Raw genomic sequence first — 27,835 nt, 5'->3', positions numbered from 1 at the left:
ATAAAAAACACATCAGTTCTGAAAAAAACTGACATCAGGTCAGTTTAAATCCATCCAGGTGTCACAGTCTGAACACTGAATCTGGTTTCTGTTCATTTCCTCTATAAACAGCTGTGAGCATCAGTATTATGGGATGTATCCTAGTGTGATCATCAGTATTATGGGATGTATCCTAGTGATCATCAATATTATGGGATGTATCCTAGTGATCATCAGTATTATGGGATGTATCCTAGTGTGAACAGTTCAGAGTCCTAGAAACAATCATTGGTTCCTGGATGTGTTTCTGGTTTCTGATAATCCACCAAAGAAAACTTTAAAGGTGATTGTGGGTGAACTTTAAAGTTGTTAGGTGGTTGGTCACAACTATTAGAGAAAAATAAAAAGTCATTCTGGACGATGTTTGTTTCATTTTGAACAGATTTTCGTATGATTTTAACGAATGTTGAGTCTACATGGACAAATTTTGGTCATTGTGGGTAATTGTCTAATTTTGAATAATTTTTTAAAGCACTGTTTTTTTTTTTTTAAAGTTTTTTTTTTGGCCTTTTTATTGGATAGGCACAGTGAGAGAAAGACAGGAAACAGGGGGAGAAGAGTCGGGGAAGACATGCAGCAAAGGGCCACGAGCGGGAATCGAACCCGGGCCAGCTGCGTTGGGGACCAGCCTCTGTACATAGGTCGCCTGCTCAACGCGCTGAGCTATACGGGCGCCCCTTAAAGCACTGTTTTTGAGTTTCTAAACAATTTACAAGTAATTTTGTATGATTTAAATGACATTTTGAACAATACTGAGACATTTTAGGCATTTCAAGACTTTCAGTCTTAGTCAAATTACAGCAAAGTAAAACAAATTTCTTTTTGGATGGATTTTCGTACGTTTTTGAACAATTGTTGAGTCCACTTAAACAAAGTTCAAATACTTTTTTACACATTTTTGTAATTTTGTGTATTTTTTATAATTTGAAGACGTTTTTAAGGACTTTCAGACATTTTTAAAGTTGTTTTAACAGTTTTTAAATCATTTTGGATGATTTACATGTTATTTTGAACAATACTGAGTGAGTTTTATGTGATTTTGGATGACTTTTGGAACAAGTTTTTAACTGTCAACAACTTTTGAATAATTCCATCTAAAGCTGGAGAAACTTAAAAAAGTTGATTGTGGGTGAACTTTAATGTCAGAACAGGAACCAGGATCATCTAGAGACAGGATTCATGACTACATTAGAACGTTATTCTGCATCACGCTTTTATGATCTGACTGCTCTGTTTCCATCCTGTCAGTGTTACTGTGGCGACAGCTGCTTCATCACACAAACACAGACAAAAGTCTTTTATTTTGATGTAAAAAAGCAACCATAAAAACACTTCCTGCTTCCATCATCAGACCCTACCCCCTACATAGCCAATCAGAGTCTCTGGTCCCCTGCGAGCCTGCCTCTAACGGTCCAATCAGAGCGCAGTGTGATGAGAGGGGGTGTGGTGTCGGCGGATGTGTCTCAGCAGCAGCTGGCGGTCCGGACTTGAGTAGTCACACTGTTGGCATGGAAACGCCTCCCCGGTGTGATGCCGGCGAGCGTGGAGGTCCAGGCTCTTCTTCTGGATGCTGAGACAGGGAAATAACTGTTACCATGACGACTGCGCTCCAACCACAGCAGCGTGTGTCAGGTGAGTGTTACCTGCTGTAGTCACAGTGCTGACACCTGTACGGCTTCACCTGGCTGTGGGTTCGACTGTGGCGGAGCAGAGAGCTGCGATCGATGGACGCATACGGACACTCAGCACACCTGTACGGCTTCTCACCTGGACACAACACACACTCAGTTACACACCTGTACGGCTTCTCACCTGGACACAACACACACTCAGTTACACACCTGTACGGCTTCTCACCTGGACACAACACACACTCAGTTACACACCTGTACGGCTTCTCACCTGGACACAACACACACTCAGTTACACACCTGTACGGCTTCTCACCTGGACACAACACACATAGGTGTGCGTGTGTGTTACCTGTGTGAGTCCTCAGGTGTGTGTGTGTTACCTGTGTGAGTCCTCAGGTGTGTGTGTTACCTGTGTGAGTCCTCAGGTGTGTGTGTGGTACCTGTGTGAGTCCTCAGGTGTGTGTGTTACCCGTGTGAGTCCTCAGGTGTGTGTGTGTTAACTGTGTGAGTCCTCAGGTGTGTGTGTTAACTGTGTGAGTCCTCAGGTGTGTGTGTGTTAACTGTGTGAGTCCTCAGGTGTGTGTGTTACCTGTGTGAGTCCTCAGGTGTGTGTGTGTTACCCGTGTGAGTCCTCAGGTGTGTGTGTGTTACCCGTGTGAGTCCTCAGGTGTGTGTGTGTTAACTGTGTGAGTCCTCAGGTGTGTGTGTGTTAACTGTGTGAGTCCTCAGGTGTGTGTGTGTTACCCGTGTGAGTCCTCAGGTGTGTGTGTGTTAACTGTGTGAGTCCTCAGGTGTGTGTGTTACCTGTGTGAGTCCTCAGGTGTGTGTGTTACCCGTGTGAGTCCTCAGGTGTGTGTGTTACCCGTGTGAGTCCTCAGGTGTGTGTGTGTTAACTGTGTGAGTCCTCAGGTGTGTGTGTTACCCGTGTGAGTCCTCAGGTGTGTGTGTGTTAACTGTGTGAGTCCTCAGGTGTGTGTGTGTTAACTGTGTGAGTCCTCAGGTGTGTGTGTGTTAACTGTGTGAGTCCTCAGGTGTGTGTGTTAACTGTGTGAGTCCTCAGGTGTGTGTGTGTTACCCGTGTGAGTCCTCAGGTGTGTGTGTTACCCGTGTGAGTCCTCAGGTGTGTGTGTGTTAACTGTGTGAGTCCTCAGGTGTGTGTGTTACCTGTGTGAGTCCTCAGGTGTGTGTGTGTTAACTGTGTGAGTCCTCAGGTGTGTGTGTTACCTGTGTGAGTCCTCAGGTGTGTGTGTTACCCGTGTGAGTCCTCAGGTGTGTGTGTGTTAACTGTGTGAGTCCTCAGGTGTGTGTGTTACCTGTGTGAGTCCTCAGGTGTGTGTGTGTTACCCGTGTGAGTCCTCAGGTGTGTGTGTTACCCGTGTGAGTCCTCAGGTGTGTGTGTGTTAACTGTGTGAGTCCTCAGGTGTGTGTGTTACCTGTGTGAGTCCTCAGGTGTGTGTGTGTTAACTGTGTGAGTCCTCAGGTGTGTGTGTTACCTGTGTGAGTCCTCAGGTGTGTGTGTTACCCGTGTGAGTCCTCAGGTGTGTGTGTGTTAACTGTGTGAGTCCTCAGGTGTGTGTGTTACCTGTGTGAGTCCTCAGGTGTGTGTGTGTTACCCGTGTGAGTCCTCAGGTGTGTGTGTTACCCGTGTGAGTCCTCAGGTGTGTGTGTGTTAACTGTGTGAGTCCTCAGGTGTGTGTGTGTTACCTGTGTGAGTCCTCAGGTGTGTGTGTGTTACCTGTGTGAGTCCTCAGGTGTGTGTGTGTTACCTGTGTGAGTCCTCAGGTGTGTGTGTGTTACCTGTGTGAGTCCTCAGGTGCTGCAGCAGCGAGGCCTTCAGTCTGCTGCTGTAGGTACAGTGAGGACAGGTGAAGGGTTTGTCTCCTCCGTGGACGCCCAGGTGACGCCTGAGAGTGAGCTTGGAGGAGAACTTCCTGCAGAGAAGAAACATCACAGCTGAATGGACCAATCAGGGGCCGGCCCCAGGTAGCTACTGTGTCGTGTAGGTGTTACCTATGACACAGAGAGCAGGTGAAGGCCGGCTGCTCTGACGTCTCCGTCCCTTCGTTCCTCTTCCTCCTGGTCTTCTTCTTGGTCTCTGAGACGTTCTGCAGCGAATCACCTGGAGGTCTTGTGGAAACACGAGTCACATGTTAATAACTAAAACAGTGTTATAGATTTAAAACATTTGATCACATTTTAAACACATTTGATCAGATTCTCTCGTGTTTAAAACGTCTTTTTTCCATTCATCGTATTTTTTCATCACATTTTGTGAGAAGATCTGGACACTGTGATCATATTCAGACTCTTTCAGCTCAGATTTGTTCATTTCCTTTAGTTTACCTGTCAAGTTGCTCCTTCTTCTTCCCTTCAGCTCGTCCAATCAGCTGCTCCCTCCACTCATCTGAAAGCCAATCATCTCCAGCGTTAGCAGCGTTCTGGGCTACTGATGATGATGATGATTATGATGACTGAGGCTGACCTGAGGATCTGCTGTATTTGTGAGTCGGAGCGTTTCGTGATGCGGTGTTCCTGAACGTCCTCTGACAGGCCACCGCCCTCTTCCTCCTCCTCCTGTCTCCCAGCTCCTCCCTCCTCCTCCTCCTGCAGACGCTCCAGTGAGGCTGGAGCTCCTCCCAGCTGTCGGCCGTCCGTTGGCAGCAGACGCAGCTGAAGCCGCCGGCGGGGCGGTGAGACCTGACATGGACGTCCAGCAGCCGGCGGGACGGCAGCGTCAGCGGACACAGGAGACACGACAGCCTGTCGGGGGGCGGAGCTGGCGCCTGGGGGGGCGGGGGGTTCTGGACAGGGGAGGTCGTGGAGGGAGGAGGGGGCGGTTTGGAGATCCGACAGAGACCCAGAGTCATGAGGTGAGCAGACTGCGCCATCTGCTCCTGGGTGGAGGGGGGGTCCATTGGACAGGACAGGTCCACAGAGCTCCTCTTCAGAGGGAACATTGACGAGTCCTCCTCCTCAAACAGAGTGCTGACCTGCAGACGGACGGACGGACGCTCAGAAAACACACCGGAACCACAACCAGAACTAACAACAGGGGTTTAAAGAAATCACCATAAAAACAGAATCATCAGATTATTAAAAACACTTCATTCTATGTCTCATTTAAAAACTCTTCAAAAAAAACTGCAGATTAAAAACTAAAACCAAGAAAAATAAAAGTTCAAAAATATGAGTTTATTAGAAAGTTCTTTTTCCACAGAATGAATCGTGTCTGTTGGATGATCCTGTCATAAAATATAGGCTGGTTCTAGAGAAAATAAACAGAAACCAGATCCAGTGTTCAGACTGTGACACCTGGATGGATTTAAACTGATCTGGTGTCAGTTTCTACCAGAACTCAGATGTGTTTCTCCTCCTAAATGTCATGGTTCTATCTGCTGGACTGATGAAGTTCTGAGGATCAGAAATGATGGAAAAGTCCATTAAAAAGTGATAAATCTGGACCCACCTCTATGGACTTCAAGAACCTGGAACTCTGGAAATATTCCCAGTATGAAGGTAGAACTCTGATCACTGATAAAGAACCTGTGTGTGTGTGTGTGTGTGTAGGTGTGTGAGTGTGTGCACGTCAGGAGTGTCACCTCACAGGTGTGTGCAACCTGCAGCCCCCCCTCGGTGCTGATGTCACATGTGGGCGGGCTCATGTTGTCCAGCATGTTGTAGAGCAGGAAGTCCTCGTCCTCGTCGCTCTGCTTCGCTTCTCCGTTCAGGTCCAGCTGATAAGGTGACGCCCCCCGCTGCAGCCCCGCCTCCTCTCCACCCTCAGCCCCGCCCCCCAGGCAGGTGAGGCCGGGGGGGCGGTGCCTGAGCAGCAAGTGGCTGCTGATGGAGGCCTTCAGGAAGCAGGTGAACTGACAGAGTTTGCAGCGATAGAGCTCCACCAGGAAGGACTCCACCAGCCCGGCCGTGGCCCCTAGGAGCCCCTCCACCTCCCCACAGTACAGACTGGAGCTCACGGCTCCGCCCACCACCTGCAGGGTCACGGGGCTGATGTCACGGTACCGCTGCTTCACCCACGACATCACCGGCCGCTGATTGGACGTTTAACTCTGCAGGAAATGGAAGGCTTCAGGTGAATATTCAGGTGAATATTCAGGTAGAATCAGGACTCTGAGGACACCACCTGGTCTGTGTTGCCATGGTGATGAGTCCCTAACAACTAGAATATGATGGATTGGAAAAACGGCAGAAACAAACATGTTGATTGTTGTAGTTTTGTGTGTTTTTGTGTATTTCTTTCTTTGTTGTGTATATTTTTGAAATCGTGTGTTTTGGTTTTTATTTCGGTTGAACTGTTTGTGTTGATGGAAACTGATCCCTGACATGGAGTCTGCAGGTAAATAATCAGCTCCAGGTGAGTCCTGAGCTCCTCCCAGCAGTCAGAACGTTCTACTGATCATCATCACACAGGAGGTTCTACTGACCATCATCACGCAGAACGTTCTACTGACCATCATCACGCAGAACGTTCTACTGACCATCATCACGCAGAACGTTCTACTGACCATCATCACGCAGAACGTTCTACTGACCATCATCACGCAGGAGGTTCTACTGACCATCATCACGCAGAACGTTCTACTGACCATCATCACGCAGAACGTTCTACTGACCATCATCACGCAGAACGTTCTACTGACCATCATCACGCAGGAGGTTCTACTGACCATCATCACGCAGAACGTTCTACTGACCATCATCACACAGGAGGTTCTACTGACCATCATCACGCAGAACGTTCTACTGACCATCATCACACAGGAGGTTCTACTGACCATCATCACGCAGAACGTTCTACTGACCATCATCACGCAGAACGTTCTACTGACCATCATCACGCAGAACGTTCTACTGACCATCATCACGCAGAACGTTCTACTGACCATCATCACGCAGAACGTTCTACTGATCATCATCACGCAGAACGTTCTACTGACCATCATCACACAGGAGGTTCTACTGATCATCATCACGCAGAACGTTCTACTGATCATCATCACGCAGAACGTTCTACTGACCATCATCACGCAGAACGTTCTACTGACCATCATCACGCAGAACGTTCTACTGACCATCATCACGCAGAACGTTCTACTGATCATCATCACACAGGAGGTTCTACTGACCATCATCACGCAGAACGTTCTACTGACCATCATCACACAGGAGGTTCTACTGACCATCATCACGCAGAACGTTCTACTGACCATCATCACACAGGAGGTTCTACTGACCATCATCACGCAGAACGTTCTACTGACCATCATCACGCAGAACGTTCTACTGACCATCATCACGCAGAACGTTCTACTGACCATCATCACGCAGAACGTTCTACTGACCATCATCACGCAGAACGTTCTACTGACCATCATCACGCAGAACGTTCTGACCATCATCACGCAGAACGTTCTACTGACCATCATCACGCAGAACGTTCTACTGATCATCATCACGCAGAACGTTCTACTGACCATCATCACGCAGAACGTTCTACTGATCATCATCACGCAGAACGTTCTACTGACCATCATCACGCAGAACGTTCTACCGTTCTTAAAGTTGGTAGTTTATTAATGAATTATTGTCTGTTTACATCACTGGGTCTGAATGAAGCAGCCGAGCTTCAGGTCTCTGGTCTGAATATGATTAAATAACGGAGAACATTCCCACACAGAACCATATCTTAACTGAAAGATACTTAATTTAAACATCTCCAGACCATCCCACACACCTCAAAGTTTCTTCTACGTCTAAAAGTCTTTCCACCAACCCACCATTTTAGAGTCAGTTCTCACTACTAAACACTTTAATTATTTACTGATGTTTATTTTTCTGATTTTTACTTTAAATGGTATTTATTTATTGCGCGTTGGTTGTCGGTGTGTTCTCTGCGATACATTTACTGTAGAATTATCTAACATTTATTAGCATTCATTAACCACTAAAACCACTTCAGTTCTTAACAGCTTCATTAAATTGTGCATATATTATATATTAATGTATATATTCTTAAATTGTGTGTTGTTAGGATCCTTGTGTGTATTTTTTTCTTATTTATATTGTACATATCTTGTCTTTACTTCATAGATATGTTCTTTTGATTTCTCTTACGTCACTGTGCGGCTGAGATGTTGTAGATTTCCTCTTGTGGAACTAATAAAGGAATCTAAAATCTGCAAACGCTAAAACAGTTTGATGCAGTCTATTTAACACTGACTCACTGTAAACAGGTTCACCAGGAGAAAAGTGCGTCTTTTAGATGTTTTTCTCTTGGAAAAAAAACATTTCCTGACTCCTGCAGTTTTAATGGAAAAATGCCGTAATATGTTTAACAATACTGTAATTTTTGTGTTTAATTCTCAAAAAGAACACAATTTTTCTAGTTACATGTACATATTGTTGTGCTGGTAATGGAAAAATGCTGTACTATTTATTTATTTAATAAGTAACACAGCAATTTCTACATTTATTACATGTAAAAAACACAGTTTCTTACTTTTGTGTTAATAACGGACATATGCTTTAATATTTATGACAGCTTTAACCACAATTTTTGTTTAAAAAAAAAAAACACATTTAATGTTAAATACACCAACTGTTGTGCTGACGTTGGAAAAATGCTGTAATATTGCTATGTTACACAAATTTTATCTTACATGGTATTTTCATGTAAATGTTCACATTTTTAAAGGTTAAAACTTGTTTTTTCTTACAGTAAAATATGGAATGAAGCACGTTTATTAACCTTAAAATCAACTATATCGATACATTTCTTCATCGTAAATGCAGAAAATGTTTTACCGTAGCTTTAGCGTTCTGGCGACCACAGCTGCCGGTGTTCCAGTTAAACTGGTGATCAGGTTAACTGGTGATAGTTTCCTTCTCCAGATGTTTCGTCCTCAGATTCGTCCAGACCAGACCTGGCTGTGCGATAGTAAAGATACTAGATGAAGAAGATCTTGCCGAAAAATGTCGGCATCACTATTTAATAAAGTCTATATCCATGTAAATATCACCTACAGACAGTAAAAAGAAATGTGCTGGAGAAATAAAAAACACGTATTTTTATGAATGGTGAGACGAAACGAAACGATGTTATCCAGCAGTAAAATTATGAGAACACATTTTTACTCATCATGCCACCAATCAGTCCAACAAACATCCCGCTTCATACACATAGATCTGTCATCCTGCCAGCTGTTGAACACTTCAACTTCAGCTTTTATTGTCATTCAGCAATGTACGTAGTACAGTTAAACGAAATGACGTTTCTCACATCCATTTCACAGTGCAGAAATGAGGGTAATACTACAAAAAAGTTAAGAATAAATATAATGAAGTGTTTTGAGAGACTGGTTCTCCGGCACGTCAAAGACTGTCTCCCCCCGACACTGGACTCCCACCAGTTCACACACCGAGCGAACAGATCCACAGAGGACGCCATCACCATAGCTCTGCAGCTGTGCTGACCCACCTGGAACAACCACAGAGCTATGCCAGGATGCTCTTTGTGGATTACAGCTCAGCTTTCAACACAATCATACCAGACATCCTGATAAACAAACTGGACACCCTGGGCCTCCCCTCTCTCACATGCAGCTGGATTAAGGACTTTCTAACCAACAGACCCCCTCCCCTACAGAGAGGAGGTCCAGAAACTCACAACCTGGTGTTCAGTAAACATCCTGACACTAAACACCTCAAAGACAAAGGAGATCATCATGGACTTCAGGAGGAACAGAACCGATCCACCCCCCCTCTACATCAATGGTGAGTGTGTGGAGAGAGTCCACACATTCAGGTTCCTGGGAGTCCAGATCTCCGATGTCCTCTCCTGGACGGACAACATCATGGCTGTCATAAAGAAGGCTCAGCAGCAGCTACACTTCCTGAGAGTCCTCAGGAAGAACAACCTGGACAGGAAGCTGCTGCTGACCTTCTACCGCTCATCCATAGAGAACCTGCTGATGTTCTGTGTTTCCACCTGGTACAGGAAGCTGCTGCTGGCCTTCTACAGCTCATCCATAGAGAACCTGCTGATGTTCTGTGTTTCCACCTGGTACAGGAAGCTGCTGCTGACCTTCTACAGCTCATCCATAGAGAACCTGCTGATGTTCTGTGTTTCCACCTGGTACAGGAAGCTGCTGCTGACCTTCTACAGCTCATCCATAGAGAACCTGCTGATGTTCTGTGTTTCCACCTGGTACAGGAAGCTGCTGCTGGCCTTCTACAGCTCATCCATAGAGAACCTGCTGATGTTCTGTGTTTCCACCTGGTACAGGAAGCTGCTGCTGACCTTCTACAGCTCATCCATAGAGAACCTGCTGATGTTCTGTATTTCCACCTGGTACAGGAGCTGCACTGAGGCAGACAGAGCGAGGCTTCAGAGGATTGTTGGCTGTCCTCTCCCCTCCCTCATGGACATCTACTCCACCCGGTGCCTCAGCAGAGCTCAGAACATCATCAAGGACAGTTCACATCCCGGTTCTCAGCTTTTTGATCTGTTGCCCTCTGGAAGGCGCTACAGATGCATTAAAGCGAGGACAAACAGACTTAAAAACAGCTTCTTTCTGAGAGCCATCACCACCCTGAACTCTCACGTCTCACACAAAGCCAACAACATAGTGCATCTGTGCAATATACACCACTGTCTCATTCACTGCTATTTATATTCACTCCGTTATTTATCTCTGTTATTTATACTGTATATATGTAAATAGACTGTTTTTGCACTACTTTAAGATTTCCTAGCACTGTAAAGGAGAAGCTCTGCAATCTCATTATACATTGTATAATGACAATAAAGAATATTCTATTCTATTCTAAATATAAGATAATTTAAAAAGACTAAACTAGATAAGAAAACAAAAACAAAACAAAAGCACAAGCATACATCAGACACAATCATACTAGCTACTGGGGTGATAGTGAGTGAGATTATTGTGATGCAGGTTTGGGTATGGAGGTGATGGGTGCAGGTCTACATGTGTTGTAGCTGCAGGGAGTTCAACAGTCTGACTGCCTGTGGGAAGAAGCTGCTGCAGAACCTTGATGTGTGGGTTCTGATGCTACGCAGTCTCTTTCCTGATGGAAGGGCAACAACCAGTCCATGTGAGGGGTGGGAGGGGCTCTTCATGATGGAGGTGGCCCTGCATATGCAGCGTTCTTGGTAGATGTCCTGGAGAGCTGGGAGGGAGGCACTGATGATCCTCTCCGCCTGGTTAATAATGAGACACAAAACTAATTAATGTCTCACCAAGAAAACCCACAACATAGAAGCTCGTCCACTGCTGTGTGTTAGTCTGAGTTCAGTGGAACAGATCCAGAGCAGAACTCCAGGTTTAACTCAGGTTTGTTCTCAGAAACACTCAGAGCCTCAGCAGCCTCCCATCAGAACAACACGCAGTAGAACATCAGCTGGATCTGATAAAATACATCAGAACAACACGCAGCAGAACATCAGCCTGATCTGATGAATTACATCAGAACACGCAGCAAAACATCAGCTGGATCTGAAAAAATACATCAGAACAACACGCAGCAGAACATCAGCTGGATCTGATAAAATACATCACAACACGCAGCAGAACATCAGCTGGATCCGATAAAATACATCAGAACAGCACGCAGCAGAACATCAGCCTGATCTGATGAATTACATCAGAACAAACTGAGACCACATTATCAAAACTAGTCACTCAGAAAACAATAAAAACACGTTCAGTCATCCACGTCCTAAACGTCATTTCTTGTTGTGACAAGTTATGATTATCCCCAGTTAACCTGGACATGTTTCCTGAACAACCACCAGGTGTTCAACACCTGACAGAATAACAGAGATCTATGTAGATGAAGCGGGATGTTTATCAGACTGATCGGTGGCATGATGAGTAAAACTGTGTTCTCATAATTTTACCGCTGGATAACATCGTTTCGTTTCGTCTCACCGGTCATAAAAATACGTGTTTTTTTATTTCTTTAGCACATTTCTTTTTACTGTCTGTAGATGATATTTACATGGACATAGACTTTATTAAGCAGTGATGCTGACGTTTTTCGGTCTTCTTTATTTGGTATCTTTATTTCACACACAGCCAGGTCTGGTCTGGACGAATCTGCGGACGAAACATCTGGAGACAGAAACTATCACCAGTTCACCTGATCACCAGTTAAACTGGAACACCGGAACTGTACAGTAAAAACTTTTTTTTTTTTACAGTGTATTCTATTATATTAATAAATAAACTCTAAACTACTTGTTGAACGCATAAAATTAAACTTACTAATAATATTATGACGCTTTTATAAACTTTTTTCCTCCAAAATATCATCATCAGAGAGCTAACGGAGCCAACTGCGCCACACTCCTCTTTGATTTTTAGACTTTAAATCCACAAAAACGAAAGAAACTAACTCCGGTGAGCATGCTAACGCTAAGCTAACGCTGAGCTAACACGCTAACAGGGAGTTTAACGGTGAGGAAGCTAATGGTGCTAGCAACAGCTAATCAAACGGAGCGGCTTCGTGTTTCGATGTTCAGCAGAAACAGCTTCAATAAATCAGTTTAGAGGTGAAACGCCGAAATTTTACAGAAACTCACCTGCAGCTGTTTGTTTACGTCCATTACCGCTTCTTCTTCCTCTTCTTCTTCTTCTTCTTGTCTCCCAATCCGACTGCCGCTGCAGTGCCACCTGAAGGGCTTTTAAAAACGAGCAACAACAAGATAAAAATCATTTTCAAACTTCAGTTAATCCGACTAATAAAAACACCATATTTGTGTCTAAAGTACATTTCTGCAAGTTAATTAGCAGCAACAAACCAAATAAAATCATTTAACTCAGTAATAAGCCCATTAAACACCTTAAATCAAGCTGTAAACTCACGAAACGCGCTTTAATCCCACAACAAACCCCTTAAACCCACGAAGACGTTAAATCAAGGCAGCGGTCACCATGGTAACCACCATCAGGGAGGTCACATGACAAGAATGTTTTTTCCTCTCTGCCAGGAAGTGTGTGTGACGTCATCGAAACAGGACTCAGCCACATTGCGTGAGAGCATGTTCACATTGAGCAGCGTTGCATGACAAGCTGCAGCCACACACACACGTACACACACACACACACACGCACACACACACACTCACTCATACACACACACGCACCTACACCCTCTCTACACACACACACACACACACACACACACACGCACACACAGACACACATACACACACACACACACACGCAGCTGTGTATAGTTGAATCTAACTTTTACTTTCTGTGAGTGGAAATAACCAATAAGTCTGATTGGTTATTGATGGAGTTATTGACCAGAGGATCAGCAGGTGTGTAGAGCTGAGAGTCAGTTTACAGCAGCTCTCTTCTTACCTGGTTAGATCTCCATGGTAACTGACCCTGCGGAGTTAGATCTCCATGGTAACTGACCGTGCGGAGCAAGATCTCCATGGTAACTGACCCTGAGGAGCTGGAGTGTGGATCTGTTGAACCTGCTTCATAGTTCAGAACTCTGAAGTCCAGTTAGTGGCACCTGACAGCAGATCTGAGTTCCTCCAGAGTCTGAACCTGAACCTGAACCTAAACCTAAAACTGAACCTAAACTTGAAACTAAAGCTGAAAACTAAACCTGAACCTAAACCTAAACCTGAAAACTAAACCTGAACCTAAACCTAAAACTGAACCTAAACCTGAACCTAAACCTAAACCTGAACCTAAAACTGAACCTAAACCTAAACCTAAACTTGAACCTGAACCTGAAAACTAAACCTGAACCTAAACCTGAACCTGAACATAAACCTGAAACCTAAACCTGAACCTAAACCTGAAAACTAAACCTGAACCTAAACCTAAAACTGAACCTAAACCTGAACCTAAACCTAAACCTGAACCTAAAACTGAACCTAAACCTAAACCTAAACTTGAACCTGAACCTGAAAACTAAACCTGAACCTAAACCTGAACCTGAACATAAACCTAAACCTAAACTTGAACCTGAACCTGAAAACTAAACCTGAACCTAAAGCTGAACCTGAACATAAACCTGAAACCTAAACCTGAACCTAAACCTGAAAACTAAACCTGAACCTAAACCTGAACCTGAACGTAAACCTGAAAACTAAACCTGAACCTAAACCTGAACCTGAACGTAAACCTGAAAACTAAACCTGAACCTAAACCTGAACCTGAACCTGAACCTGAAAACTAAACCTGTACCTAAACCTGAAACCTAAACCTGAACCTGAACCTAAACCTGAAAACTAAACCTGAACCTGAACCTGAAAACTAAACCTGAATCCAGCACTACAACTGAACCTGAACCTGAGCGTGATGCAGCTCTTCTTATACTGTTACTGTAGTAACTCAGTACTGCAGTAACTACAATACTGTAGTAGTTCAGTACTGCAGTATTGAGTTACTACAGTATTGTAGTTACTGCAGTACTGAGGTCCTTTCAGGTCTGCAGGTGTTTACAAATTCAGGTCTGAATGAATAAGAGTCGGTGTAACCATGGAAACCACTGAGTATGTGTGTGTGTGTGTGTGTGTGTGTGTGTGTGTGTGTGTGTGTGTGTGTGTGTGTGTGTGTGTGTGTGTGTGTGTGTGTTACCTTTACCAGGAAGTGGAGATAAACAGAGAAAGAACAACATGTTCAGAACGTTTGACCGCAGACACCTCAGTACCACTGATAGTACTACTGCAGATACTACTATCACTGATGGTACTACTGCAGATTTTACTACCACTGATGGTAGTACTGCAGATATTACTATTACTGATAGTACTACTGCAGATATTACTACCACTGATGGTACTACTGCAGATATTACTACCACTGATGGTACTACTGTAGATACTACTACCACTGATAGTACTACTGCAGATATTACTACCACTGATGGTACTACTGCAGATATTACTATTACTGATAGTACTACTGCAGATACTACTATCACTGATAGTACTACTGCAGATATTACTATTACTGATAGTACTACTGCAGATACTACTATCACTGATAGTACTACTGCAGATATTAATACCACTGATGGTACTACTGCAGATATTACTACCACTGATAGTACTACTGCAGATACTATCACTGATAGTAATATCTGCAGTAGTACTATCAGTGATAGTACTACTGCAGATACTACTATCACTGATAGTACTACTGCAGATATTACTACCACTGATGGTACTACTGTAGATACTACTACCACTGATAGTACTACTGCAGATATTACTACCACTGATAGTACTACTGCAGATATTACTACCACTGATAGTACTACTGCAGATATTATTCTTACTGATACTGCAACTACTATTGGTACTACTGCTGTAGATACTTTTACTACAGTTGGTAGTACTGCAGATATGACTGTGACTGATACTCTGACTAGTAGTGATACTACTAGTGCAGATACTACTACTGTGAACACGTCATTAAAAACCCCGCTGATGATGCTGTGGTGGAGATTCACTTCGATTTGTTCACAGACGCTGATTTTGAGGAGATCTGTCACCGTGGTTACAATAAAAGCAGACAGGAAGTTGTTTGAATTTTCACGGTGTTGAATTCCCCTACAGTTCCGCAGTAACACCATCAGAAAAACAAATCTGTGATTCAGAGAAACCCTCTAAGTCCTGAAGGAAACTCAGAGAAACCCTCTAATCCAGCAGTAACCTCAGCAGAAAGGAGGAGCTGCTCAGAAATGCAGCTGAACGTCTCAGTCCCACCTTGCAGACCTTCCTAGATCCATCTGCTCTGCTGGACCCACCTCTGGGTCTGGACCACTAACCCCGGCTGGTTGACCAGTCAGTTAAACGCCATGGGAGTTCCCGTCTAACAGTTCTACTTCCTGGAAGATTCTTGGGTCAACCACCAGCATCAAGTCCAGGTCCTTTCAGAGTCCTCTTCCCTGGACCAGAGTCTTCAGTCCCAGCTGGGTCCGACCGGATCTGGTCTAACCCTCTGGAGGTACCTGTACCTTCAGACCACCTTCAGACTCTGATCCATCCCAGCTCAGTTTTTGATTTTCCATTAGAGGGGGGTTCTTTCATGGTTCCTGGTTTCTGGTTCTGCGATACGTTCCTGAGTGTTTTCCTTTCATTTGTGTGGGTTCCTGACCTTTTCACTTACTTCTGGTTTATGGTGAAATTGAATTTCCCAGCCGTCACTTGTGTTTTTACTTCTGTTCTATTTCTCTTTTCCCTGTGTCTTGTCTCCTAATTAGTTTCCCGTGTAAACGTAGTCCTGTGTTTTTGGTTCTCCCCAGCTCGGCCTGTTCTGTCCGTCTGCCTGGTCTTCTCCGGTATGATCTCCGGTTCTCCTACGTGTTCCAGCCCGTCTATCCCTGTTGCTCCTCATGTTTACCAGGTTTGCGTTTGGGACGTTTGGTTCTTTCAGTTTTGTGTTTGGATTAGGGACCTTTCTAAGATTTATCTGAACTTTTAGTTTAGTATTCTTCTGAATATTCAGCCACTTCCTGTTAGCTCCCTGTCCTTATAACACTGCTAACTGTTTCTTTGATTAAAGATTATGTGTAGTTTCACCAACCCACTCGATGTGTTGTGCTTTATTCCTGCCCTGCTAGTACTGACACAAAAGTCCTTTAATCTCACAATAAACTCAAGAAAAGTCTTTTAATCCAACAATAAACTCAGCAAAAGTCCTTTAATCTCATAATAAACTTAATACAAATCCTTTAATCTCACAGTAAACTTCATAAAAGTCCTTTAATCTCACAGTAAACTTAATAAAAGTCCTTTAATCTCACAGTAAACTTAATAAAAGTCCTTTAATCTCACAGTAAACTTAATAAAAGTCCTGTCTCAGATCAGGGGTTGTCATGTAAATTCTCTGCAGCTGCGTCGCTGATCGTTTAACTTCTGCTTTGACTCGTCACTTTGTGGTTTAACGGAAAGAAGGTAATAAAAGCAGCAAACTGAGAGACGCTGCAGAGACAAAGAGACGCTTGATGGTGAGTCCACACATCTGTCTGTCTGTCTGTCTGTCTGTCTGTTATTAATTAAATTCATTAATTGATTATTAATTCAAGCAGAAACACAGGATTTGCACAGTTCCACTGTAATTTCTAAACATTTTGAAATTCATTTTCCTTTCCATACGTGAACATCTCAGTTTAAATCTCAGGTTTGCTGTTGGTCACTTTGTGGCTCTACAGAAACCTGTGATGTGCTGCATCTTTATTGCTGCTTCCACCACAAACGTATTGCATAAAACCCGTTAATGGTGGAGAGGAACTCCGGTTCTGGCTGCTGGGTCGGTCCTGGTCTCTTCACACTTTATTTGTTATTTGGGGCCTGAACTAAGTTTTGTAAAATATCTTGGTGGATTTTAGAGAATGTCGTCTGTTTTCAGACCTGTGAAGTTTTGTATTTTCAGCCTAAATAAAAACTTTAAAGGCTCGGTACAGGAGTTTAAAAACATACCGACCCAGGAACAACAAAGAGTTTGAAATGTGAAGAGAAGGAAAAGAAAGTGTTTTATTGTGGTGACACTTTGAATGTTTGACTTTAGTTTTTAATCTGCTGCTGAACTGATTAATGCTGATTAAAACTGTGCTGTTGAAGCGATGAGCAGAAAGTAAAAGTGCTAAAACCACAGAGTACTGCAGTAGTACTTTACAGCTGGAGTTGATTTACTCACTTAGTGCTGCAGCTCACTGAACCAATCAATAATCAATAATGATCAATGTGCAGCACAGAATAACAGCTCAGTACTGCAGTATTTATTGAACTGCCCTTTTACTGTGGTACTGTGATAAATATACTTTAATATACTTTGAATGAAAACAACATGAGAAGTTCAGTTTTTAAGGCGACGAAAACAAAGTGTAGGGAAGTGATGCAACCCGATGACACGAGTCTGAAGCACGAAGCCAGACATGTGAGGAGCAGGAGGAGGAGTCACATCTTCTCATCTGCTCTTCACTTCTGTCAAACAGTTGGGCTGCATTTTCACAATTTCATGTTTTCCAGCCTGAGATTTTTTATATTATCGCTATTTAAATAATTTGAAGCGGTTTTAAAGGTTCAGTGCCTCCATAAATAAAACTTCCACAGAACAGATCAGAATGATTGGATGGATCCAGCCAGCTCATTTAAAATGAAAGAAAGTGCAACATTTTCCAACCAGGGTGGATGGAAGGATTCATGTTTCCACTAAAATACAGACTGCTCTGTTTGGGTCAGAACATTTACTAAAACCAGCCTCATTTGGTGTTAAATTTAACATGAAGACAACGTGAAGCAGCTTGTAACTCCAATAACACCAACGTCTAGGGTTCTATGAACATCTAGACCTCTATGAACATCGAGACCCCTATGAACATCTAGACCTCTATGAACATCTAGACCTCTATGAACATCTAGACCTCTATGAACTCCAGGTTCTGGTTCCTACCAGTGAGTCCACATCAACATTTAGTCCAAACATCTAAAAACTGGAACCTTGCCTGGTTAAACTTTAACACATCAGATTCTACTGATGTTAGAGCCTCAACAGTTGGAGAAATGTGGACCAAAGACTGTATTTTAGTAGAAATATGGATCCATCTATAAATAAACACTAACAGGAACTTGATGGAGACACTAGACCAGCCTGGTGTAAAAAATGTTGCCCTTTCTTCCATCTTCAGGGTCCAATCATTAAAATGTGTCCTCTGCTGGATCCATTCAATCATTTGGAAACTATTCTGGCTGATGGAGTGTTATTCTGGAGATACTGAACCTTTAAAATGGCTTCACAGGTGAGATGGTCTGATTTCCACCTGTTGGTCTGAACTGGTCTATGTTTGTGTATTTTAGCTCACTGAATGACCTCATGGATGACATCATGACCACCACAGATGACATCATAACTGCACTGACAACAGAGGTAACAAATAAGGATGATTGATTATTTATCAGAACAGTGTGTAGGTGTGCCCCAGTGTACTCAGGTGTGTCTTGTCTCCCTGTCAGGATCCTTTGTCCTTCAGCCCTTCACCCTCCGAGGATGCTGACTACGACATTCCGGACCTGATGTGCGACCGGTCCTCGGTGCGGGAGTTCAGGAGTCACTATGAGCCGCCGCTCTTCTGGATGATCGCCATCGTGGGCGGAGTTGGGAACTTGCTGGTGGTTTGGATCTACCTGCACGTCCGGCGGCGGCTGAAGACGATGACAGACATGTACCTCCTGAACCTGGCGGTGGCCGACCTTCTGTTCCTGGTCACACTGCCGCTGTGGGCAGCCGAGGCGTCACACGGCTGGATCTTCGGCACCGTCCTCTGCAAGCTGAACTCCGCCCTCTACAAAGTGAACCTGTTCAGCAGCATGCTACTGCTCACCTGCATCAGCGTTGACCGCTACATCGTCATCGTGCAGAGCACTGCGGCGCACAACTCCAAGGTGGAACGCCTCCGCTGCAGCCGGCTGGTGTGTGCGGCGGTGTGGCTGCTGGCGCTGCTGCTGACCATGCCTGAGCTGGTGTTCGCCGCCCCGGCCAAGGTGGACTCCCAGGAATACTGCCGGATGGTGTTCCCGACTAACGTGGGGAACCGCACCAAGATCCTGGTGCTGTCGCTGCAGGTGAGTGTGGGCTTCTGCCTGCCCTTCATCGTCATGGCCTTCTGCTACAGCGTCATCATCGCCACGCTACTCAAGACCCGCAACTTCCAGAAGCACAAGGCCATGCGGGTGGTCCTGGCCGTGGTGGTGGTGTTCGTCGTGTCACAGCTGCCCTACAACGGCATGCTGGTGATGGAGGCCATGCAGGCCACCAACATGACCGTGACGAACTGCGAGGAGGTGAAGGCCTTGGACAAGGCCGGCCAGGTGCTGAAGAGTCTGGCCTACGTGCACGCCTGCCTCAACCCTTTCCTCTACGTCTTCGTGGGCGTGCGCTTCCGCAAAGATGTGCTGCAGCTGCTGCAGCTGCTGCTGCGCTGCTGCCGGCCGCTGGCCATCAAGAGTCACCCGAGCAAGAGCAGCCGTAGTCCGCTTAGCTCCACCAGAGCCTCGGTAATGTCCGACAGCGACACCTCGCAGGGCCTGTCGCTGTAGATACCAGCGTCTCCACTTCCTGTTTGAAGTTTCCTGCAACTCATTGATCTTTCAGAAGCTTATTCAACATGTGCTGCTTCTTTTCAACATTCCTGTACAGCTCAACAAGTTCCAGCACAGTTTAACCCTTAGAAAGATTCATTCCCTTTAAGGCTTCAGTGGGTTATTAACAGCTGCTGCATGTTTCATGTGCAACTTAACGGGAGAGTCAAGAAACCCTTAAAGTCCACTCGTACTTCAAATTAAGGTGTTCTTATGGAGTTTTTCAAAATAAGGGCCACATGGATAGGAAAGTTTTCAGAGCAAATTAAACAGTTTTTAAGGATGTTTTCTAGTCAGCAGTCAAAGAAATAACCATGAAAGTTTTTGAACAAGGATTTATCTGCTTCATGTCAACTCTGTTTACAAGGACACATTTTCAGTACTTTCTTTTATTTCTCAGGATTTTTTGAGGACTTTATTAAGATTTTTCCATGATTCTCTCTGGACTTTGAAATTTGTTTTTCAAGACTTTTCCATCAGTCTCTGAGGATTTTTCTGGGACTCTATCTGGACATTTCTAGACATTTCTAGATATCTTTACAGGACTTTTTCTGATTTCAAGAGTTTGGGGGGATTTTTTTAAGACTTTACAGGAATTCCCCAAAATCTCTCCAGGACTTTTACATTTATCTCTCTGGAACTTTCCAGAACATTCTCAGGACTTTCCTGTACAGTGAATGTAAAGCTCTTTTAATGCACATAGAGTGTGATTTCTAGCTGCTGTAACTAGAGACCTGGTGGTCGTGTGTGTTTCTGTCGCTATTCATTGTGTTGCATCATCAGGTTTGAACAGGATCACATGACGAATTAAACTGAGCCAAGACTGTGATCCATGTCACTGTTTGCCTCCGTTATGGTACCAGCATCAATGCTAAGAGGCTAACACATGCTAACAGATGCTAACAGGTCCTCAGTCTCTGGATGTTTTCTGATGCTGTAAATAGTTTGACCCTGTATCTGTGTGTTCAGTCATGAGGAATAAAGTGAGTAAATGTGTTCACAGAGTGTTTTTATGTTCAGTGTTAGCGTGTTCACAGAGTGTTTGCGTGTTCACAGAGTGTTTGCGTGTTCACAGTGTTTGCGTGTTCACAGTGTTGCGTGTTCAATGTTGTGTGTGCTGCAGGAGGAAGTCGATCAAACACCGTCACACTCTCTTCACATCCTTCCTCGTGTCTCATCCTGTTTGTGTTTTCACTGAATTCTGTTAAATCATCTGAAACCTGAAGAAAAAACTAAAAACCTCTAAGCTCATTAATTATTGATGAGACACTGCAGATTTATCAGCTGATCCAATAAATCATAATGTCACCTGTGAATAAATTACATTTACAGTCATTTTCATTAAAACTGACAGCTGCTTCCTGTCTTTGATTCTGCAAACACGCTTCTGGGATAATAAACATCTGGAATGAACGCTGACCGCTGCACCGTTAAAAACAAGACAAAGATGACCCAGCTACATAAAAAGAATTCATTTACAGGCCTGCCAGGACCTGCTGCTGAGGAACACTGATGTGTTCCTCAGCAGCAGGTGCTGATGTGAATCACTGGTATGAATAACCATGAGGGGAAAAATTAAAGATTGTATTCAACATTAAAAAACAAGTTTGTGCAAAAAATCCAATGTAAAATGCATCTTAAAGAGCATTTCCTGCTTCAGAGACAGAGGTTTTGCACAAATATCAACCAAACTGTCAAAATGAAACCTATTTAAAGAGGTTAGTCCTCATATTGTGATTTCATCAGCACCCCAGAGTCTTCCTCGTCTGACCCACAGAAAACCTACCCAGGAATTAGTCTGATCCTTAGATCCTGCGTGACAAAACCATATTTATTCCAGATCAGGAACAGATACAGGATGAACTTATTATGCAGAACGCAAAAATACAGAAAGACACATTCAATAACATTCAGTTTATAAAACTGATGTTCAGTGTTTGGTGTCCATCAAACATATCATCTAGTCTGATGGACATAAAGCTCCATCCTGGTCTCCTCAGACCAAAGAACCTTCTTCCGGGTGTCTTCAGAGTCTCTACATGTCTTCTAGTGAACTCTAGTCCAGATTTAATTGGAGTTTTTTCCATCAGAGTCTTTCTCTTTGTCTCCATAAAGCTTTGACTGGTGAAGAACAGACAACAGTTGTTGGATGAACAATCTGAAAATGGAACTCCTTCAGAGGAGTCATAGGAGTCTTGATGGCCTCCCTCTCTAGTGTCTCTTTCAAAATAAAACAATAAAATAATTTAATTCCCAGAGTACGAGAAACAACAATTATTTTAGGGTAATGGTCTTAAAAGAAAAATGTTTTGATATTTTTATTGGAACTAACAGAGATCAGCATGAAATATCTTCAGCTGATTCCTGATACTACAGCTTTTCTAATATTCTATGTTACATATGAAGATGTGGAATTATCTGGTTAAGTTAGTTTGAGTGAAATAAACGGTGAATGGTTTATTTTGGAAGTTCTGTTTCCACCACGCTGAAAGAACACGTGATTTGTCCAAACTGAGATCATGAAAACATGTTTTCCTGCAGTGACGGTTGACGTCAGACTGACGGCAGAAAGAAGACGTTGACCTCCGTCTGTCTGTGGTTTGATATTTTCTGCAGGTCATCTGCACCGAGGCAAACAATGTGACAGAAGGAGAAGTGAAACTCAGCAACACACAATGATCAAACCAGAGCAGAGTATATACAGCTGTCAGACACAACACCTCAAACAGGACAGGACAGAAGACACGCAGGAGCTGGACACCTTCATGGACCAGCCAGAAACCAATTCAATTTTATTTATATAGCGTCAATTACAGTCAAATTGTCTTAAGACGCTTTACAGAACCCATATGCCTGTCTCTGCCAACATCTCCAACATGTCCAACTTCTCCAACATCTCCAACATGTCCAACACGTCCAACACATCCAACATGTCCAATGTCTCCAACACGTCCAACACATCCAACACATCCAACATGTCCAACATGTCGAACACATCCAACATGTTCAACATCTCCAACACGTCCAACATGTCCAACATCTCCAACATGTCCAACATGTCCAACATATCCAACACGTCCAACATGTCCAACATATCCAACACATCCAACATGTCCAGCATCTGCAACACATCCAACACATCCAACATGTCCAACATCTCCAACACGTCCAACATGTCCAACATCTCCAACACGTCCAACATCTCCAACATATCCAACACGTCCAACATGTCCAACACGTCTAACATCTCCAAAACGTCCAACACATCCAACATCTCCAACACGTCCAACATGTCCAACACGTCTAACATCTCCAAAACGTCCAACACATCCAACATCTCCAACACATCCAAGATGTCCAACACATTCAACATGTCCAGCATGTCCAACATGTCCAACACATCCAACATGTCCAAAATCTCAACACGTCCAACATCTCCAACACGTCAGACATGTCCAACACATCCAACATCTCCAACACGTCCAACATGTCTGAGATCTCCAACATCTCCAACATCTCTAATATGTAAAACACATCCAACATCTCCATCTCAACATGTCCAACGCGTCCAGCATGTCCAACATCTCCAACACATCCAACATGTCCAACATCTCAAACACGTCCAACATCTCTAACATGTCCAGCACATCCAACATCTCCAACATCTCAACACATCCAACACATCCAACGTGTCCAACATCCCCAACACATCCAACATGTCCAACACATCCAACAAGTCCAACATGTCCAGCATCTCCAACACGTCTAACATCTCCAACATGTCCAACACGTCCAGCATCCAACATATCTAAGATCTCCAACACGTCCAACATGTCCAACACATCCAACTTATCCAACATGTCCAACATGTCCAAAGTCTCTAACATCTCCAACACGTCCAACACATCCAACATGTCCAACATCTCCAACACGTCCAACATCTCCAATATGTCCAACACGTCCAACATCTCCAACATGTCCAACACGTCCAACATCTCCAACATCTCCAACACGTCCAACATGTCCAACATCTCCAACATGTCCAACATGTCCAACATATCCAACACGTCCAACATGTCCAACATATCCAACACATCCAACATGTCCAGCATCTCCAACACATCCAACACATCCAACATGTCCAACATCTCCAACACGTCCAACATGTCCAACATCTCCAACACGTCCAACATCTCCAACATATCCAACACGTCCAACATGTCCAACACGTCTAACATCTCCAAAACGTCCAACACATCCAACATCTCCAACACGTCCAACATGTCCAACACGTCTAACATCTCCAAAACGTCCAACACATCCAACATCTCCAACACATCCAAGATGTCCAACACATTCAACATGTCCAGCATGTCCAACATGTCCAACACATCCAACATGTCCAAAATCTCAACACGTCCAACATCTCCAACACGTCAGACATGTCCAACACATCCAACATCTCCAACACGTCCAACATGTCTGAGATCTCCAACATCTCCAACATCTCTAATATGTAAAACACATCCAACATCTCCATCTCAACATGTCCAACGCGTCCAGCATGTCCAACATCTCCAACACATCCAACATGTCCAACATCTCAAACACGTCCAACATCTCTAACATGTCCAGCACATCCAACATCTCCAACATCTCAACACATCCAACACATCCAACGTGTCCAACATCCCCAACACATCCAACATGTCCAACACATCCAACAAGTCCAACATGTCCAGCATCTCCAACACGTCTAACATCTCCAACATGTCCAACACGTCCAGCATGTCCAATATCTCCAACACATCCAACATATCTAAGATCTCCAACACGTCCAACATGTCCAACACATCCAACTTATCCAACATGTCCAACATGTCCAAAGTCTCTAACATCTCCAACACGTCCAACACATCCAACATGTCCAACATCTCCAACACGTCCAACATCTCCAATATGTCCAACACGTCCAACATCTCCAACATGTCCAACATCTCCAACACGTCCAACATCTCCAACATATCCAACACGTCCAACATGTCCAACACGTCTAACATCTCCAAAACGTCCAACACATCTAACATATTCAACATCTCCAACACATCCAACATGTCCAACACATTCAAAATGTCCAGCACGTCCAACATGTCCAACACGTCCAACATGTCCAATATCTCAACACATCCAACATCTCCAACATGTCCAAGATATCCAACATCTCCAACACGTCTAACATGTCCGACATCTCCAACATGTCCAACATCTCTAACATGTCCAACACATCCAACATCTCCAACATCTCAACACGTCCAATGCGTCCAACATGTCCAACATTTCCAACACATCCAACATGTCCAACATCACCAACATGTCCAACATCTCTAACATGTCCAGCACATCCAACATCTCCAACATCTCAACACGTCCAACACGTCCAACATGTCCAACATCTCCAACACGTCCAATATGTCCAACACATCCAACATGTCCAACATGTCCAACATCTCAACACGTCCAACACATCCAACATATCCAATTCAATACAGTTTTATTTATACAGCACCAATTACAGTCAAATTGTCTCAAGACACTTCACAGAAGCCTTTCTCTGCCAACATCTCCAACATGTCCAACACGTCCAACATCTCCAACATCTCCAACATGTCTAACATGTCCAGCATCTCCAACATGTCCAACATCTCCAACATGTCCAACATGTCCAACACGTCCATCTCCAACATCTCCAACATCTCCAACATGTCTAACATGTCCAGCATCTCCAACATGTCCAATATCTCCAACATGTCCAACATCTCAACATGTCCAATTCGTCTGACATGTCCAACATCTCCAACATGTCCAACACATCCAACATGTCCAACACATCCAGCATCTCCAACATGTCCAACATGTCCATGTCCTACACGTCCATCATCTCCAACACATCCAACATGTCCAACACGTCCAGCATCTCCAACACGTCCAACATGTCCAACACATCCAACATGTCCAACACATTCAACATCACCAACACGTCCAGCATCTCCAACACATCCAACATGTCCAACACATCCAACATGTCCAACACGTCCAACATCTCCATCACATCCAACACGTCCAACACGTCCAACATGTCCAACACGTCCAACATCTCCAACACGTCCAACATGTCCAACACGTCCATCTCCAACATCTCCAACATGTCTAACATGTCCAGCATCTCCAACACGTCCAACATCTCCAACATCTCAACATGTCCAATTCGTCCAACATGTCCAACATGTCCAACACATCCAACATGTCCAACACATCCAGCATCTCCAACATGTCCAACATGTCCAACATGTCCTACACGTCCATCATCTCCAACACATCCAACATGTCCAACACGTCCAGCATCTCCAACACGTCCAACATGTCCAACACATCCAACATGTCCAACACATTCAACATCACCAACACGTCCAGCATCTCCAACACATCCAACATGTCCAACACATCCAACATGTCCAACACGTCCAACATCTCCATCACATCCAACACGTCCAGCATCTCCAACACATCCAACATGTCGAACACATCCAACATGTCCAACACGTCCAACATATCCAACACATCCAACATGTCCAGCATCTCCAACACATCCAACACATCCAACATGTCCAACATCTCCAACACGTCCAACATGTCCAACATCTCCAACACGTCCAACATCTCCAACATATCCAACACGTCCAACATGTCCAACACGTCTAACATCTCCAAAACGTCCAACACATCCAACATCTCCAACACATCCAAGATGTCCAACACATTCAACATGTCCAGCATGTCCAACATGTCCAACACATCCAACATGTCCAAAATCTCAACACGTCCAACATCTCCAACACGTCAGACATGTCCAACACATCCAACATCTCCAACACGTCCAACATGTCTGAGATCTCCAACATCTCCAACATCTCTAATATGTAAAACACATCCAACATCTCCATCTCAACACGTCCAACGCGTCCAGCATGTCCAACATCTCCAACACATCCAACATGTCCAACATCTCAAACACGTCCAACATCTCTAACATGTCCAGCACATCCAACATCTCCAACATCTCAACACATCCAACACATCCAACGTGTCCAACATCTCCAACACATCCAACATGTCCAACACATCCAACAAGTCCAACATGTCCAGCATCTCCAACACGTCTAACATCTCCAACATGTCCAACACGTCCAGCATGTCCAATATCTCCAACACGTCCAACATATCTAAGATCTCCAACATGTCCAACACATCCAACTTATCCAACATGTCCAACATGTCCAAAGTCTCTAACATCTCCAACACGTCCAACACATCCAACATGTCCAACATCTCCAACACGTCCAACATCTCCAATATGTCCAACACGTCCAACATCTCCAACATGTCCAACACGTCCAACATCTCCAACATCTCCAACACGTCCAACATGTCCAACATCTCCAACATGTCCAGCATCTCCAAAACGTCCAACACATCTAACATATTCAACATCTCCAACACATCCAACATGTCCAACACATTCAAAATGTCCAGCACGTCCAACATGTCCAACACGTCCAACATGTCCAATATCTCAACACATCCAACATCTCCAACATGTCCAAGATATCCAACATCTCCAACACGTCTAACATGTCCGACATCTCCAACATGTCCAACATCTCTAACATGTCCAACACATCCAACATCTCCAACATCTCAACACGTCCAATGCGTCCAACATGTCCAACATTTCCAACACATCCAACATGTCCAACATCACCAACATGTCCAACATCTCTAACATGTCCAGCACATCCAACATCTCCAACATCTCAACACGTCCAACACGTCCAACATGTCCAACATCTCCAACACGTCCAATATGTCCAACACATCCAACATATCCAATTCAATTCAGTTTTATTTATACAGCACCAATTACAGTCAAATTGTCTCAAGACACTTCACAGAA

The 27,835-nt window shown here is 44.0% G+C and overlaps 2 protein-coding genes across 5 annotated transcripts; one reads left to right on the top strand and one right to left on the bottom strand.

The window, feature by feature from the left end:
- Positions 1-1,321: 1,321 nt before the first annotated feature.
- Positions 1,322-12,393, bottom strand: si:dkey-154p10.3 (zinc finger protein 335). Of its 3 annotated transcripts, none has more exons than XM_023270587.3 (10): positions 12,295-12,393; positions 10,742-10,911; positions 8,496-8,618; positions 5,273-5,740; positions 4,156-4,663; positions 4,017-4,077; positions 3,684-3,800; positions 3,471-3,604; positions 1,683-1,806; positions 1,322-1,609 (listed from the first exon to the last, which is right to left on the bottom strand). In XM_023270587.3, the coding sequence occupies exons 4-10, from the start codon at positions 5,711-5,713 to the stop codon at positions 1,456-1,458; spliced, it is 1,539 nt and encodes a 512-aa protein (XP_023126355.2). In that variant the 5' UTR covers positions 5,714-5,740; positions 8,496-8,618; positions 10,742-10,911; positions 12,295-12,393; the 3' UTR covers positions 1,322-1,455. The 3 variants fall into 3 exon arrangements, with proteins under 3 accessions (XP_023126355.2, XP_023126356.2, XP_023126358.2); XM_023270588.3 differs by having other exon boundaries at positions 8,496-8,614; XM_023270590.3 differs by lacking the exons at positions 8,496-8,618; positions 10,742-10,911.
- A 4,233-nt stretch (positions 12,394-16,626) lies between these two features.
- LOC129349915 (C-C chemokine receptor type 9-like) lies at positions 16,627-20,820 on the top strand. Of its 2 annotated transcripts, XM_055014774.1 has the most exons (3): positions 16,627-16,694; positions 18,544-18,613; positions 18,700-20,820. In XM_055014774.1, the coding sequence occupies exons 2-3, from the start codon at positions 18,560-18,562 to the stop codon at positions 19,780-19,782; spliced, it is 1,137 nt and encodes a 378-aa protein (XP_054870749.1). In that variant the 5' UTR covers positions 16,627-16,694; positions 18,544-18,559; the 3' UTR covers positions 19,783-20,820. The 2 variants fall into 2 exon arrangements, with proteins under 2 accessions (XP_054870749.1, XP_054870748.1); XM_055014773.1 differs by lacking the exon at positions 16,627-16,694 and having other exon boundaries at positions 18,163-18,613.
- The last annotated feature ends 7,015 nt before the right edge of the window (positions 20,821-27,835 follow it).

The sequence above is a fragment of the Amphiprion ocellaris genome, chromosome 10, assembly GCF_022539595.1.
Source record: "Amphiprion ocellaris isolate individual 3 ecotype Okinawa chromosome 10, ASM2253959v1, whole genome shotgun sequence".
Taxonomy (NCBI): Eukaryota; Metazoa; Chordata; class Actinopteri; family Pomacentridae; genus Amphiprion; species Amphiprion ocellaris.
Note: the sequence above shows the minus strand (reverse complement) of the source record. Positions and strands in the feature narration are given on the sequence as shown.